Consider the following 17,738-nt stretch of genomic DNA (forward strand, 5'->3'; position numbering starts at 1 on the left):
GTCGACTTTGTCTGCTGCCACGCCCTGGATAGTGGAGCCCTGCAGCTAGGCCTGAACACTGCTGGTGGACCCAAATAGCGCCTGAAGCCATGCAGAAGGCCCGTGAACGAGCGCAGCGCTTCTCAGAGCATGCTTTGAGGGTGCTGCTTAGGGGTTTGGAAAAGAAAAGAGAGATCTTGTGCCCGGACAGTGGCAAGAAGGCTCCCAGGAGGCAGTACAGGAGAGCCTGGAGGGAAATCGCCCAGAGGGTCTCAGCCAACAGCGATGTCCCCAGGACTGGTGACCAATGCTGCAAGAAGTACAACGACCTCACTCGGTTGGTCAGGGTGAGTACCCTTTCCAGTGTCCTCCTCATCCTTGCATGTGCACCTCACATTATGGGCAAAGGGACCTCAAAGGCCTAATGGCCAGCCCTCCTCCCGCAGCTATGGCACTGGCATGATCATCAATAGCACTTTCTGCACTTTACACACTGGCCAAGCTATTCGACCATGGGAGGCAGTGCACACAACAGGGCACCACACTGTACTTAGAGACCGTCCTTTCTCTTGCAGGCCAAGCTGGCGCAGAATCTGAAGAGCCGGACTGTCACCGGGGGAGGCCGTGTCCAGTTCCAGGAGCTCAGTGACCTGGAGGAGCGCGTGGCTCGACTCATGCGTGCCCGGGTGGTTGGCCCCGTAGCTATTGGAGATGCCGACCCTGTGCTGGGCCCCAATGGTAAGGACATGACCGTTTGCACCTCTCTCGTTCCCCTTGCGCTTCAGATCTACATCCTTTGCCACTGTCCCACCAATGCGCATAATGCCACCACTCATGCCTCCCTCGCTGACGCCCTGTCCTCACTCTAAAGCTACTCTTGTGCCTTCCTGTTTTCAGCTGGTGAGGAGGAGGTCCCTGAAGCCGAGAGTGCCAGTCCCTCGGAAGAGGAGGACGACGAGGACCAAGAGGAAGGCGGCACATCGGGGGAACCCTCATCCACGCCAGGGGATGGCAATGGAGGGGAGACGTCTTGCCTGGAGGAGAGCCAGGGGGAAGTGTTGCAGGGGGGTGTAGCTCCTGGGCCCAGTGGCGTCCAGGCACGCGGGAAGGGTCGGGCAGCACGGCGGCCTTCTCCCCAGAGGGGGGAAGTGTTGCAGGGGAGGGCAGTTGCTGGGCCCAGTGGCGTCCAGGCACGCGGGAAGGGTCGGGCAGCTCGGCAGCCTTCTCCCCAGAGGGAGAGTCCGGCCTCCAGTCCGGAGACGGTCCTCGCCCAGGAGGTGCGCCTCCTTGATGAAATGTCCACGGACTCGGAGCGGCGCCACACCGAGTTCATGGGGGTTGTGGGACAGTTGCCTCAGGCCATTGAGTCCCTGGCTCATAGTGTGGCCGATTTCGGGGACTCACAGGCCAGGGGTGTCGACCAACTCGCGGCAGCACAGGACGCGAGTCGAGAGTTCCTGAGTGGTGCCGTGCAGACACGGGCTGGTCTGATGCGGGCACAGACCAGGGCAGTTCGGGCACTCACTTCTGCCACACTCGCTGTGTCACGGAGGCATCGCCAGGGCACCCGCCGCCCTGCTGCAGCACAGCAGTCTGGCCTTCACCAGATTGCTGCAGTGCCAGCCCGGCCGAGTGCCAGTGTCTCTTGCGACCAGCGAGCGCCTGGCATCAGCCAGCTTGCCCCCATTGCTGCAGCCGCCACTGCCACTCCCCCAGCCAAGCTGCGACGAGCTGCTGCAGAGACTGATGCTGCCCAGCCACAGCTGCAGCAGTCAGCAGCCGGCCCCTCCAGGGCCGGACCTCGTCTAGGCCGACCCCCAAGGGCATCTGCCGTCACGCATTGTGCCCCTCAGGAGCCTTCCCCCAGCCTTGCAACACCCACAGGGCCCAGGTTGAGGCGGAGCAACAGGTGGGGCAGGGGCCGGAGAAGCCTGCACAAGGACTCGCCCTCTCGGCACACCAAGTAGAGTGTGTTGCCAACTGTTTTTTTATATGGGGGTGTTTGTGTTCTGTATGGGGGGGGGGGGGGGGGGGCTTATTTTGGTACGGCCGAAGATGAAGGCAACTGTTTTTTTATATGGGGGTGTTTGTGTTCTGTATGGGGGGGGGGGGGGGGTTTGTCTTGGTTAGGCCGAGGATGAAGGCCAATTGGATGGACAAGTTTTGTTATTCCTCCCCAGGTTCTGGGAGTGAGATATGTTTTTGACTGTTTTTTGGGGGTCTTGTCTGTTTTTCTGTTTCATGTGGGAAGGGCCCTGAGTTTGTTAAATAAAGCTTTTTATTTATTCAGCTTGTCCAGGTGTCATGTTTCAAGTGGTTGTTGCGTTAACCGGCTGAGGGCTTGCGGAGCGGCTGCATTCAGGTGCGTTCATTGCCACAAGCCATTCCCTGACAGGGGGCCTAGAAGTGTCGTTCAATAAGCCGCCGGCGGACGGCCCTTGGACCTTGTGGCTCCCTCCTGGGCTGGTACTCCTCCTCCTCCTCATGGTCCTCCTGCTCGTCCTCCTGAGGTGGTGGTCCAACGTGAGGTGGCAGTGCCCGAGTCCTGCGGGTAGCCAGGTTGTGCAGCATGCAGCAAACGACGACGAACTGGAAGACTCTATCCGGCGAATACTGTAGAGATCCGCCGGAACGATCCAGGCAGCGGAACCGTTGCTTGAGGACGCCAATCGTTTGCTCTATGATGTTCCTTGTGGCTTGATGGCTTTCGTTGTATGCCTCCTCAGCAGGGGTCCTGGGCGCGCGGAGCGGGGTCATGAGCCATGTGCACAAAGGGTAGCCCTTGTCCCCAATAAGCCATCCCCTTGGTGGAGGCTGTGCCGCGAACATGTCAGCCACAGTAGTCTGGCGCAGGATAAATGCATCGTGGCTGCTTCCTGGAAAGCGGGCATTGACAGCTAGGATGCGCTGCCTGTGGTCACACACCAACTGTACATTGAGGGAATGGTAGCCCTTCCGGTTGCGGTAATCCTCGGCATTGTCGATAGGTGCCCGCATAGCCACATGCGTGCAGTCAATGGCGCCCTGCACCATGGGGAAGTCGGCGATCCTGGCAAAACCGACTGCACGCTGCTCCTGCCTCTCTAGGGTCATGGGGAAGATGATGAATTGGTGTCTCCTTGCGAAAAGGGCATCGGTGACCTGCCGGATGCAGCGATGCACGGCGAACTGGGAGATGTTCGCTATGTCCCCAGCAGCGGCTTGGAAGGAGCCGCTTGCATAAAAGTTCAGAGCCACCGTGACCTTCACTTCCACCGACAGAGACGTCCTGCACATCAGCTGTGGACGCAGATCTCTGTGAAGCAGCTGGCAGATCTCTGCAACCACTTCCCTTCTGAAGCGCAGCCTCTTAACACAATGCGCGGCAGTCATGGTGAAATAGGACACCTGCTGCCGGTATTCCCTGAGTGGGTAAGGCCTACGTTGCCGACGCCTGATGGCCCCTCTGCGTCTAGGCATGGCTGGCCCTCTCACACAGCGTCTGCGAGCCCTTCGCACATAATGCTGGAACTGAGGGTTGGAACCCCATGCAACCCCCATAATAAACTTGCAAACAGTGAAATCACAATGAGTCAAATTTCCAAGCTCTGGCCAGAAGCCAAAAATACCTCTCCTATGTTGTCCCAAATCAGTAAGGTCTGTTCCTTGGTCTCTGTCCAGAAATCCAAAGCACTAAAGTCATTGCAGCAAAATGGCTGGCCTTTATAGTTCAGTCTAAGTGCCCTTTAATTAGCGCTCCCCGAGGCCCGCAGGGCCTCTGCTGCGTTCCACTTCACAGTTCTTAACAGCGCCACGCCCACATTGGGCGGGCGCCACTGAATTTCCGGTTTGGGGCGCACAAACAGCGTTGCACGACGAAATGACGTCATAAGCTGCGCGCGCAGCTGAGCGGGCGCAAACACTTTGCGCCGGCGCTAAATGTCAACTGAAGTTGGGCGTAGATCGGCCTGCGCCCGGGCGCTAAGTGCCTAGCGCTCGAAATCTACCCCTCTTATGGCGCCAACGGCTGGCGAACGCAACTGAATTTCTAGGCCTAGATCTCCTTCTTAGGCAGTCCCTCGGAACCGAGGATGACTTGCTTCCACACTAAAAATGAGTTCTCAGGTGACTGATGAGTCCAATGCGGGACCTATAGTCTCTGTCACAGGTGGGGCAGATGGTGGTTGAAGGGGCGGGTGGATGGGGTGCTTGGGTTGGCGTGCGCTCCTTCCACTGTTTGCGCTTGGCTTCCGCTTGCTCCCGGCAAAGAGACTCGAGGTGTTCGGCGCCTTCCCGGATGCTTCTCCTCCACTTTGTGCGGTCTTGGGCCAGGGATTCCCAGGTGTCGATGGGGATGTTGCACTTTTTCAAGGTGGCTTTGAGGGTGTCCTTGAAACGTTTCCTCTGCCCACCTGGGGCTCTCTTGCCATGTCGGAACTCAGTAGAGCGCTTGTTTTGGGAGTCTCGTATCGTGCATGCGGACGATGTGGCCCGTCCACCGGAGCTAATCGAGCGTGGTCAAAGCTTCGATGCTGGGGATGTTGGCCTAAGCAAGAACACGGACGTTGGTGCACGTATCCTGCCGATGGATTTGCAGGATCTTTCGGAGGCAGCGTTGGTACCTCTCCAGTGCTTTGAGGTGCCTGCTGTACATGGTCCATGTCTCTGAAGCATACAGGAGGGCGGGTATCACTACTGCTCTGTAGACCATGAGCTTGGTGCTGGGTTTGAGGTCCTGGTCTTCAAACACACTCTTCCTCAGGTGACCGAAGGCTGCACTGGCACACTGAAGGTGGTGTTGGACTTAGTCATCGACGTCTGCTCTTGTGGACAGTAGGCTCCCGAGAGGACCTCTATCTTACGGATGTTTAGTGTAAGGCCCGTGCTCTTGTGCGCTTCGGTGAAGGTGTTGACGATGGTTTGGAGTTCGGCCTCAGTGTGCGCAGATGCAAGCGTCATCTGCATACAGAGGATGGGACAACCTTGGATCTGGACTGGAGGCGACGGAGGTTGAACAGTTTCCCATTTGCTCTGTAGATTAGTAAGCTCCCCACTGGAGTGGAGCTAAAGGGTGAGATGCAGCATTGCAGCAAGGACAATCGAGAAAAGCATTGGTGCGATGACACAGCCTTGCTTGACCCCGGTCCATACGTGAATTGGGTCTGTGGTGGATCCGTTGGTCAGGATCACAGCTTGCATGTCGTCGTGAAGCAGGCGGAGGATGGTGACAAACTTTTGAGGGCAGCCGAATTTGAGGAGGACACTCTGTAATCCCTCATGGTTGACGGTGTCGAAGGCCATTGTGGGTTCAAAGAAGGCCATGTACAGCAGTTGGTGCTGTTCGCTGCATTTCTCTTGTAGTTGATGCGCGGTGAAGATCGTGTCCATTGTGCCCCTTAGTGGGCAGAATCCGCATTGCGACTCTGGGAGGAGCGCTTCAGCCACTGGGAGGTGGTGATTGAGGAGGATTCTTGCAATGACTTTCCCTGTGGCAGACAGCAGGGAGACTCCTCTGTAATTACCGCAATCGGACTTGTCACCTTTCTTGAAGATGGTCACGATTACGGCAGAGTTGGAAAGGTCAGAGACCTCTGGGGAGTTGTGATCGGCAGAGAGGGGGTAGGGAAAGCCAACTCCAACAGTACCCTCCTCCTGATGAAATGATGGCCTTGTCATAACCAACACCTTGTTCCATCAGAGAGACAAGTACAAGGCTACATGGCAACATCGTCGCTCCAAGCACTGGCATCCGCTGGACAACGTCATCGTCCGAGCGAGGGACCGCAAGGACGTCTGCATCACCCGTGCCATGACAGGAGCCGACAAATGCTGGACAGAACACCGCCTAATCCGCTCTGTCATCTCCATTAACGTAGTCCCAAAACAGCAGCGGCAACAGAAGCAATGCCGCAGGAAAAATCAACGCTAGAGCACTCAAAGACCCTGCTAAGAAAGCCCTATTCAGCCTGCGCCTTACAACCAACCTGACGACTCCCAGTGATTCAGAGACACAGTGTCCACAGCGCCTGGTCTGCACTCAAGGTCTCCATAATCAGCACCTGTGAAGAGGCGCTCAGTCACTCGACCAGGAAACACCAAGACTGGTTCGACGAGAACGACCAGGAGAACCAGGAGCTAATAAGCCACAAGCACAAGGCATTCCTGATCTGGAAACAGCAACAGAACTCAAGAGCAAGAAAGCAGCTCTACAGACACCTGAAGGCCATGGTCCAACAAAAAACTCGCGACCTCAAGAACAGAGAAAGCGCAGGAGATTCAGCAGCTAGCCGACAACCACAACGTGTGTGGATTCTTTAGCGCAGTCAAGACCACCTACAGCCCAAGCACCCAAGGTGCTACCCCACTCCAGCCAAGAACCATGAGGTGCTCATCAAGGACAGAAAGGCAGTCAGTGCCCGCTGGAAGGAGCACTTCGAAGATCTCAACAGAGACTTGGTCTTCGACGCGAGTGTCCTCAACTGCATCCCGCAGCATGCTACCCGCCAGCACCACAGCACAACCCCAGCCCAACATGAGGTTGAAAAGGCCATCCGACAACTGAAAAACAACAAGGCCTCAGGAGCAGATGGAATCCCCGCCGAGGCGCTAAAACATGGTGGAGAAGCACTATTGGCGCAAATACATGAACTTATTTCACTTATTTGGAAGGAGGAGAGCATGCCAGGGGATCTCAGAGATGCTGTAATCGGAGTCTAGATATCATTCTGGTAAGTCTACACTGCACTCCCTCCAAGACCAATATATCCTTCCTAAGGTGTGGTGCCCAGAACTTCTCTCAGTACTCCTGGTCTAACCAGGGTTTTGTATAGCTGAAGCATAACTTCTACCCCTCTAGATATAAAGGCCAGCATTCGATTAGCCTTTTTGAGAGAACAAACATGTGAGACAGTGAGATCCTGTGAGCGTAAGAGGGAGACCAGGACTGCATGAAAAAAAAAAAAGAGGGGGAGGCAGAGGAGGAGGAAAGAGAAAGGGAAAAGCAGCACATACAAGAGTGCACAGGAGGGAGAGGGTATACATGCACAAAAAGGGAAGTAGTAAGGAAGGAAGAAATGAAAAAGGAAAGGAAGGAATGTAGATATGCACATTTCTTCACTTGTACTGGAGGAATGAAAACACAAGTAGGTGAAAGCCTGAAGGGGAAATCCAAATACTGAAAGCACAAAATTGGTGGTGCTCCATTTTTTTTTGGGCAGGGGGGGGGGGGGGTGGTCCAATTTGCAGACACTGCACCACATCCAATTACCCACCCTTTCAGAGACACTTCTGAAATGCTCTCAAGTTCATATTCACACTCCTTCTTCCTTGTCAATTCAGTCAGCCACTTTTCTCACCCCCGCACCCTCAATTAATATTGGTATTCACCTTCCTCCCACATGTGAAATTATACTTTTCTTCTTCCACCGTCCCCTCACCCTCCTCCCCACACAAAGTATCTCTCTCAGCTTCTGCTCCTTTCTTGCTCTCTCATTACCATCCTTTTACCTCCCCCTTCATCGCCACTTTCCCTTTGCTTTCTCTCCTTCCTGTGATCCACTCTGCCCTCATCACTACCATTTAGTCCCCATTTCTCCTCCCCATACATTTCAGCCTTGCCATGCATTCCATTCCCATTTTTTTTGCCCTCTTGTATTCCTCCACTTTGCCCTTTCCCTTGCATTCTTTCCATCCCCTGGGCATTCTGTCTTCCCACCTCCAGTATTCAGAGGCAACAATCTGGGCCAGCAGTGCTGGGGGCCTGTCAGGTACAAGAACCACTGGACTTGTGAACTGCATGACACGGTGCAGAGGGGAGCCCAGTTGCATCAATTTGTATTTTGGGGTGCGGTCAGCATATCATTTGCTGACTGCCAACATAAAATACTGTTGGCATGTATGGAGTCCCAACAACTGAGCCAAGCTGTTAATCGGGAACAGTAACGTAGTGGTAATGTCACTGGGCTAGTAATACAGAGGCCTGGACTAATGATCCAGAGACACAGAGTTCAAATCCCACCACGGCAGCTGGGGAATGTAAATTCAGTTAATTAAATAAATCTGGAATAAAAAGCTAGTATCAGTAATGGTGACCATGAAACTATTGGATTGTCATAAAAACCCATCTGGTTCACTAATGTCCTTTAGGGAAGGAAATCTGTCATCCTTACCTGGTCTGGCCTGTGTGACTCCAGACCCACAGCAATGTGGTTGACTCTTAACTGACCACTTGGCTCCCAACCTCATTACAGCCTTGGTCCAAACATGGACAAAGGAGCTGAATTCCTGAGGTGAGGCGAGACATCAAGGCAGCATTTGACAGAGTCTGGAATCAAGGAGCTCTAGCAAAACTGAAGTCAATGGGAATCAGGGGGAAAACGCTCCATTGGCTGGAGTCATACCTAGCATAAAGGAAGATGGTTGTGGTGGCTGAAGGTCAATCATGACATTGCTGCAGGAGTTCCTCAGGGCAGTGTCCTAGGCCCAACCGTCTTCAGCTGCTTCATCAATGACCTTCCCTCCAACAAGGTCAGAAATGGGGATGTTCGCTGATGACTGCACAGTGTGCAGGGCCATTCGCAACTCCACAGATAATGAAGCAGTCCATGCCCGCATGCAACAAGACCTGGACGACGTTCAGGCTTGGGCTGATCTGTGGCGCGACTGTTACCTGCCACTTAAGTGCCAGGCAATGACCATCTCCAACAAGCGAGAGTCTAACCACATGACATTCAATGGCATTACAATCGCCGAATCCCCCACCATCAACATTCTGGGGGGTCACCATTGATCAGAAACTTCACTGGACCCACCACATAAATACTGTGGCAACAAGAGCAGGTCAGAGGCTAGGTATTCTGCGGCGAGTGTCTCACCTCCAGACTCCCCAAAGCCTTTCTACCATCTACAAGGCACAAGTAAGGAGTGTGATGGAATACTCTCCACTTGCCTGGATGAGTGCAGCTCCAACAACACTCAAGAAGCTCAACACCATCCAGGACAAAGCAGCCCACTTGATTGGCACCCCATCCGCCACCTTCAACATTCACTCCCTCCACCACCAGCGTACCGTGGCTGCAGTGTGTACCATCTACAACAGCGGTTCCCAACCTGTGGTCCGCGGACCACTGGACTGCAGGTGGTCCATGAAAAAAAAATGATGATAATGTAATAATAATAATATAATCACATGTACCTCGTATGTATCATATTCGATACACGCTGGGGTCCGCAAAAGCTTTTGATGACGATGTAGTGGTCCGCATAAAGGAAAAGGTTGGGAACCGCTGATCTACAAGATGTACTGCAACAACTCACCAAGGCTTCTTCGGCAGCACCTCCCAAACCCGCGACCTCTTCCACCTAGAAGGACAAGGGCAGCAGGCGCATGGGAACACCACCACCTCCAAGTCACACACCATCCTGACTTAGAAGTATATCGCCGATCCTTCATCGTCGCTGGGTCAAAATCCTGGAACTCCCTCCCTAACAGCACTGTGGGAATATCATCACCACACAGACTGCAGCGATTGAAGAAGGCAGCTCACCACCCCCTTCGAGGGCAATTAGGGATGGGCAATAAATGCTGGCATTGCCAGCGACGCCCTGATCCCATTAAAAAAAAAAATAGCAGTTTTTTAAAATTTGTTTAAGTTCTCTTTTGCATTAGATGTGAGCAACTCCTGGTACTGGGTGGTGAATCCAAATCAAAAGCCCTGTGTTTATATATAAATGGCATTTATCCCAAGATGAAGCCATCTGAAGGAAAAGTTATCCACCAGCATGATTTACACAAGACATACTCCAGTTCTATCCAAAGTAGTTCAGTTGCAATTCCCCGAAAATAAAACATAAAAAGCTCACATTCAGAATTTTTAGTAGATACATTTTACAGCAGTCTTACAGTTTATGTCACCATTACACTATAAATCAAACAGTTATAATAGACGCAAGCCAGGTAATGTTCTTGGGACTATTTCTGCTTCTGTGAAGTCATTTCTAGAATAAAACAATCATCCTCTACTAGGAAGAGGCGAGCAGTTAAGATTAAGTGACGCTCCTTTATCACCGCATGCAACAAGAATGGTTAATAACACAGGAAATTATCGGTTAATATTTTACTGAAATCTCTCATTGAATTCATAAAATAGGGTTGGATGAATTTGCAATTGCCAATAGAGCGAGTTCCCATTCTCAAATTAAAATTTCAGGAAACTGTGCCAAGGAATGGAGAAAAAGCTGCAGGATGTATGATCTTGAGCCACTCTTGTTTCCACACAAGATTTCAAAATAGATGAATTTTGAAAGAACCAGGTCATTAAGTCTTTTTCTTCTATACATAATCTGCACCCATTTGATCTTGAATGAAATATATGCCTAAATACTCCACGAATCCTCTCCACTATTAAAATCTTGGCCTGCAGCCCTCACTTGAGTTCAACAACATAGGAACCACTGGGGCAATTTTTATCTTCAGGTGTGAAACAGTTTTATTCTAATTTGCACTATTTTAATATCTGCCAAAATCCAAAATGCTGATAGCTAATTTTTGTGCCCAGCCTTATTTGCATGATTATTCACAATTCCTGGTGCAAACGACGCTGGTTCGAGGATTGCCAAACTGTGCGAGTCCAGGCCTCCCCTGATCGCATCTGCATCTTCACCACAATTCCCGATCGCATCCGCACCCCCAAATCTGATCGCCTCCAGGTTCTGCTCCCACTTACTGCCAAGGACCATTCCCATGGGACCCGGGCTGTGACTACCTGCCGTCAAATTTTCACTCCCACCCACCAGCCTGGTAGTGGATCTGGCCAGGTGTCAGACGAGACTCCAGGAATATTTATGCTAATGAGGTCCTGCCGTTAAGATTGGCAGGGCTTCCACAACCCCAGGTTCTCCGGTGCTCCGCCCGCTTTTGGGCTTGTACGCACTGTTCCCACCCCACCCCCTTTTAAAATCAGGGCGAAAGCATTGGGGAATGTCACCAGGAGAGGGACAAAAATTTAGAGAGCATTAAAAAACATTTCAATCCATCAGCAACCTTTGCGAATGCTGAAAGGGCATGGGATTATAAAATAAAATAACCTGCTTGGACTGGGCTGTTCAAAGTTCTAGTATGGCTTTGCTTGGTTAAGAAAGCTTTAATCCTACATGGCCCTCCCTACACCTAGGGAATCTCAAACAGTTGTTTGCAGTTTATTTCCTTGCATCTACCATACACCATACTAAGGCAGCTATTTTTATACTGCTGTGGCCATGTACTCAGTTTACTTTAGTCACGTTCTTTGTATTATATTAGCTCAATAGGTAAATATATAGCCTGGTTTTGTACTCGGATTCTATTGCCATTTTGTACTGAGTTGTGTGTAGTGGGGCTGTTACAATTGGTCTCCATCCTTTTGCGCTAGGGAGGGAAGAGGAAAAAGAAAGAAAAACAGCAAGTGTTTCTGCTCCTGCTCGTTATCCAGCCAAATGTCAGCTAAAATGTGTGTGGAAAATGTACACAATGCTGTTCTTGTGAATAAATCTGTAGAGCAAGATTCTTTAAGCACATGCTTTCAAAACCAACAACCTAATAGACTAACTTTAAAATTTTGTGCAGAAATAGAATATCTACAAAGATTTTAAGATCAAATTCTTGAATTTTCCTCATTTACTAATAGCCAAGTACAAAATGAGATATTCCTGTGGTGTGTACTAAAGCTAGAACCCAACTGCTATGCCTGCTTCGACTGTGGAAAAAAAAAAATCTATATAATTTCTCAAGCAACATCAAATTTGTTATAGATGCAAGCTGTCACTGGCATCATCTATAGCGATTTATTTTTCCTTGGGAAAGGCAAGCTGTCAAGCTGCTATTCTGACGTCCATTTACATCATTCAATGACATCTGACAGCAGTGAAAGGCCACAGAAAACTGCTTATTGATTAGAAGAAAACTATTTGAGGCTGCAGATGAGGTGATATGATAGGGATACCATGACAGAAAGGGTGATGACATTATGCTTGGCTGTACACAAGAGTTTAATGGAACACAACTTCATTATCCCATGCCTCTAGTTTTTGAATCACTTGAAAGATCTCTTGATCATTCTGCATGTATAGTGCTGAGTACAGTCCTATTCAATATGTAACAAACCTCAGCCTCCTAAAATCAGCTGCACATCAGCTGCCATGGTGTCATGATTGAAATACCCTCAGTTGAAATGTTAAATGCTACTGCTGAATACTAATGTGACTTTTTGAAGAGGACAAGATTTTGGAAATTGATTGACTAACAATTTTTGTCTCATGGTTGGTAAAATTAATTCCAGAAATAGCAAACAATAAAAAATGTGCAAAACATGGTTAATGCAATTTTTTGCAACAAAACAAAATGGAAGCTAGAGCAGACAGAGACCTAATTTGTCTTGGCCCTCTCTAGTCTGACCTATGACCTCTTAGCAGTATGTGCTCAACCTCGGGCCAAATTCATATTTGCAGTAAAGCACAAATGTAGCACACACCCCATATACTGCATTTACTACTTGATACATATACACATTATGCAAATGAAACAGGAAGGCTATAAGTACCACTTAAGACATTAAAATGCACACTGTGCTGGCACAGGGGAAAAAAACATTTTTGGTATTTATGCATAACACACTTACAGTAGCCAAAGGATTTTTAATAGCTTGATTTTTAAATAGCAAAAATTATGAAAAATTGTTGTATTCTTCAATAATTTGTTTATAACCAAAACCTATAAGCTGCATGCTGGGAAAAAAGTTAGGGATAGAACACCAAAATAAAATTAAATTAAAAATTAGGCTAAATTAGCTAAATGAGATTCTCCTCCTCTCCAGATCAGGTACCAAAGGCTACACCTAAGCAATGAGCAAGCTATTACACGGAATAGAAGAAAAGCTGATAATCATCGGTAAAACAAGTAATTTTGAATAGTCTGTACTGTCCTTTCCCATTCTTGATTAGTACCATGAAATTCCATTAAAAACAAATTTACAGTACCTACATCAAATCAGCAAAATCTATATTTTCTGGCTCATCAGTATTGGCTAGCAAAGTACTCCCATAAAAAGGCTGATTTAATTAGTCAAATGCAGAATTTTGTTACCAGTGCTTTTTAAACTGTAGGAATATACAACTCAACTCAGTTTAGTTTCATAAACTGGCACACTTTTTGAATTTATTTTTTCTTACTATACTGATCTGAACACAATGAGAGAGTAATGCACTATACTATAAATACTAACCAAAGTCTAAAGTATGCCTGGCTATCATAGATGGCAAACAAGTTAACAGACAAAGGTGTAATCTGCAGGTAGGGGGGAAATGGAAGCAAAAGAATGTATTTAACATCAAATATTTAAGAATCATCTTAAAACTGCATCCCCAGCAAGGTTTCCAAACTTTGACAAACCACGATTCAATATGCTAGCGTTTCCCAGTAATCAATTACTCCATTCTGTACAGTCGTCCTTTAATTAACAAGCAAGCTTGGATTCCAAGTAATGGATTTCTTCCATTATTCCCGTTAGCTGTTGCTATCTTGTGAAAGTTGCCCAAAACAGATAAGCTTCCTTGGGAGCTTTAGGAGGTTAAATCTGAAACGTGATAATGCACAGTCAAACTTGTTAGGATAGGATAACGTATATTTTTTTTTATTTTTTTTAAAAAGACAGATTTTCTTTTCTACCATTACTGGACAAAGTAATGAAATGTTAGGTAATTAACCCCTTTTGTTCACAAGTATACTGGCAGGAAAAGAAGGTTTTGAAAAATTAGTCCTAGTGTTATGATGCTCTACAGTTACTGCATATTTTTTTCCAATATGCTGCAAGAGTAGGAGTGAAAGAAACCATCCATTACATTAGCTTCAGCATCACTCATTGTAATGGTATGAAGAGATTACCAAACTTGGTATAGTCTTCATTTTTCTTCCAAGTAGCATCCTCCATGTGCTGCTGACGTGAGCATCGCAGCTCATTTTTAGTGAAAAGTCACCATAACAGGTTAGCTTCCTTTGAAGTTTGCAATATTGTAGGCACTGCATGCGACTCTTCCTACTCATTTATTCTGTCCCTTCATTTTCCCAACACTCTCCCATCCTCCAAAAAGATCTTAAAAACTTGCCTCTTCAACCATACATTTGGTCACCTCTGCTAACTTCTCTCCTACTGTCCGTGTCCACTGCTTCTCATGTAAAATAACTTGGGATATCTGTGCAAGAGTTATATAAAGTGAAATAGATGGTTGTAGTAGTCCAACAAAACTTGAGAAACCCCCAAAAAAATTGAAAAAGACTAGGGAGATACTGTAATTTGTTTTCAAACAGAACAAAGAACTAATAAATTGCCATTATAACTTTCCAGTATGGAAGAAAGCAAGAGTGATGATTAACTACAGGAGGAAAAAAAAGCCAAATGTTCACATGCACACAAATAGGTTTTCAGTTGTTGTGTTCTGAAGGTTGCGCTCGAGAATTGGAGTAGAGAGAGGAAATTTCAGAGGTAGGGTGGAGTGAGACAATGGCATGATTTGAAGTCAGGATCTTGAAGTCAACACGCTGGAGAAAAGGGAGGCTGTAGAGACTGGTGAGAGCAGTGGAGATGGGTGTGTGGGACCTTTGAGTAATTGTCTGTATATCTGACTTCTTTATAGATCAAATGAAATGGGCAATCATCTGACCACAGAGAAACAAATTTCTTAACAGCATCCTTGGGCATTTTCCTCTTGGATGACAGTATGTATATGTGCAAGTTAAATGAATGAGGGAGAACCTAGTGCTGATATAACATGCAGTTAGAAATATTAATACATAATGAAAAGCAGAAACAACCATGCAAAAACAATACACATTTGCACTAGAGAGAACCTAAAGTCATCTAACCACTGAGGGGGTACGGTAGCATAGTGGGTATGTTACTGGACTAATAAACCAAAGGCCTAGACTAATGATCTGGAGGCATGAGTTCAAATCCCACCATTGCAACTGGGGAATTTAAATCTGGAATAAAAAGCTAGTATCAATAATGGTGACCATGTAACTACCGGATCACTAATCTGATTAGGAAAGCATAGAAGATAGGAGCAGGAGTAGTCCATTCGGCCTCTCAAGCCTGCTCCGCCATTCAATGCGATCATGGCTGATCATCCAAATTCAGTACCCTGTCCCTGCTTTCGCCCCATATCCCTTGATCCTCTTAGCCTTAAGAAATATATCTAACTCCTTCTTGAATATATTTAATGAATTGGCCTCAACTGCCTTTTGTGGCAGAGAATTCCACAGGTTCACCACTCTCTGGGTGAAGAAATTCCTCCTCATCTCTGTCCTAAATGGCTTACCCCTTATCTTTAGCCTGTGACCCCTGGTTCTGGACACCCCTGCCATCGGAAACATCCTTCCTGCATTCTGTCCAGTCTTGTCAGAATTTTATAAGTTTCAATGAGATCCCCTCTCATTCTTCTAAACTCTAGCGAATAAGCCTAATCGACCCAATCTCTCTTCATACGTAATTCCTGCCATCCCAGATGTCAGTCTGGTGAATCTTTGCTGCACTCCCTCCATGGCAAGAACATCCTTCCTCAGATAAGGCGACCAAAACTGCACACAATACTCAAGGTGTGGTCTCACCAAGGCCCTGTACAACTGCAGCAAGACATCCTTGCTCCTGTACTCGAATCCTCTCGCTATGAAGGCCAGCATACCATTTGCCTTCTTAACCGCCTGCTGCACCTGCATGCTTACCTTCAGCGACTGGTGCACAAGGACACCCAGGTCTTGTTGCAGTTCCCCTTTTCCCAATCTATTGCCGTTCAGATAATAACCTGCCTTCCTGTTTTTGCCAACAAAGTGGATAACCTCGCATTTATCCACATTAGACTGCATCTGCCATGCATCTGCCCAATCTGTCCAAATCGTACTGGAGTTTCTCTGCATCCTCCTCACAGCACAGACAGCTTTGTGTCGTCTGCAAACTTGGAGATATTACATCTAGTTCCCTCATCTAGATCATTAATATATATTGTGAATAACTGGGGTCCTAGCACCGATCCCTGTGGTACCCCACTAGTCACTGCCTTCCACTCGGAAAAAGACCCGTTTATTCCAAATCTTTGCTTCCTGTCTGCCAACCAGTTTTTTATCCAAGTCAGTACATTACCCCCAATCCCATGTGCTTTAACTTTGCACGCTAATCTCTTATGCGGGACCTTATCGAAAGCCTTCTGAAAGTCCAAATATACCACATCCACTGGTTCTTCCTTATCTATTCTACCAGTTACATCCTCAAAAATTCCAGTAGATTAGTCAAGCATGATTTACTTTTTGTAAATCCATGCTGACTTTCTCTGATCGGTCACTGTTTTCCACGTGCTCTGCGATTACATCTTTAATAATGGACACTAGCATTTTCCCCACTACCAATGTCAGGCTTACCGGTCTGTAATTCAATGTTTTTTCTCTACCACCTTTTTTAAATAGTGGGGTTACATTACATTACATTACAAGGAAATCTGCCGTCCTTACCCGGCCTATATGTGACTCCAGACCTACAGCAATGTGGTTGACTCTTAACTACCCTCTGAAATGCCACTTATTCAAGAAGGCAGCTCACCTCCTCGAGGGAAATTAGGGATGGGCAATAAATGCTGGCCTTGCCGGCGACGCCCACATCCTGCGTATGAATAAAAAAAAATCAAAAAGTTACACATATTGCAATTTAAGACAAATAAGGGCACATACAGGATGCAAGTCCAGCCCAGAAGGAACATTTCATACTTTATCACTCTTTATCTAAACCCCAACCTACTTAAAATTATGGACAGTAGTCCTGTTTTATTCAAATACCACAATATGACCAATTCAAAACACTGCCCTCAGCTCATGGACTAAGAATTTATCCAACCATCAGCACTACTAAATAAATCAGATTTTGCCTTGTCCAGGTGACAGCATGCATATAGACAGGTTTCTAGTTGTTGATTGCTGCACTACAGCATGTAGTAACATTGGCTCGAGTGGGAGGTAGCAAGTAGTATGGCAGGGCAGGGAAAAGGCTGAATTTTTCCAGTGGCAGGTGTGGAGCACCAGTCAGGAGTAGAGACTATGTGGTGATCAAGTAGGTCCAAACCTGGTGGCAAGTAAGCAAAGGAAGAGAAACCAGCACTTGGTGGTTGGAGAGAGTCCAAACTTGAAGCCTCATTTTCTAGTAGTGGTGACAAGTGCGGGATATCATCTGGGGAGATGTCCGACAGGGCTGCTGTTGGTGGCTAGTAGGGGCGGGGGGGAAGAAAAGCAACATGAAAGGGATGGCACTGCAGAGCATAGCACCACCTATCTTGTAGATACAAATTGAGAGCTGGGAGCACTTAAAGTACAATGGTAAATACAAGGGAAATTTAAACCTCACCAGCTTACACCCAATACTGAGGCATGATAAAATAGCATGCTGCAATCTTCCTGAAAGCACAGGAAGTGCACACAATAAGTATAGCTTATACCAATCAATGAATATATTTTTTTTTTAAATAAGGGGCAGTCAACGATTAACGTCGCCAATGAATACATTAATTTTTTGGTAACTTAATTTTTAATTATGGGCGTTACACAGATGTAACGATAAAGAAAAGCAGGTTTAAAAAATGCCAAGCTCAGATGTACAGTACATTGTTTTCAACTGCCCAGCCTTTCCACTTGGAACAGTACTACACAGGGATGAGTCAATATAAAAAATTTCAGTTTATTCATCCAACACTAAATACACTGGTGCCTGCCC

General features: G+C 47.5%; 1 protein-coding gene across 2 annotated transcripts in view; it reads right to left on the bottom strand.

Moving 5' to 3' along the window:
• LOC147124410 (sorting nexin-24) overlaps window positions 1-17,738 on the bottom strand; it is a 291,382-nt gene that overhangs the window by 239,926 nt on the left and 33,718 nt on the right. The window contains exon 2 of one of the 2 annotated variants that reach the window (XM_085986697.1): window positions 16,578-16,637. The exons of the other annotated variant lie outside the window; for it this stretch is intronic. Within the exon in view, the coding sequence (XP_085842823.1) occupies window positions 16,578-16,637 (60 nt within the window). The remainder of the gene's footprint in view (window positions 1-16,577; window positions 16,638-17,738) is intronic. 2 annotated transcript variants of the gene reach the window in all.

The sequence above is a fragment of the Somniosus microcephalus genome, chromosome 1 (assembly GCF_052327205.1).
Source record: "Somniosus microcephalus isolate GS21.2 chromosome 1, FLI_Smic_1.0, whole genome shotgun sequence".
Lineage (NCBI taxonomy): Eukaryota > Metazoa > Chordata > Chondrichthyes > Squaliformes > Somniosidae > Somniosus > Somniosus microcephalus.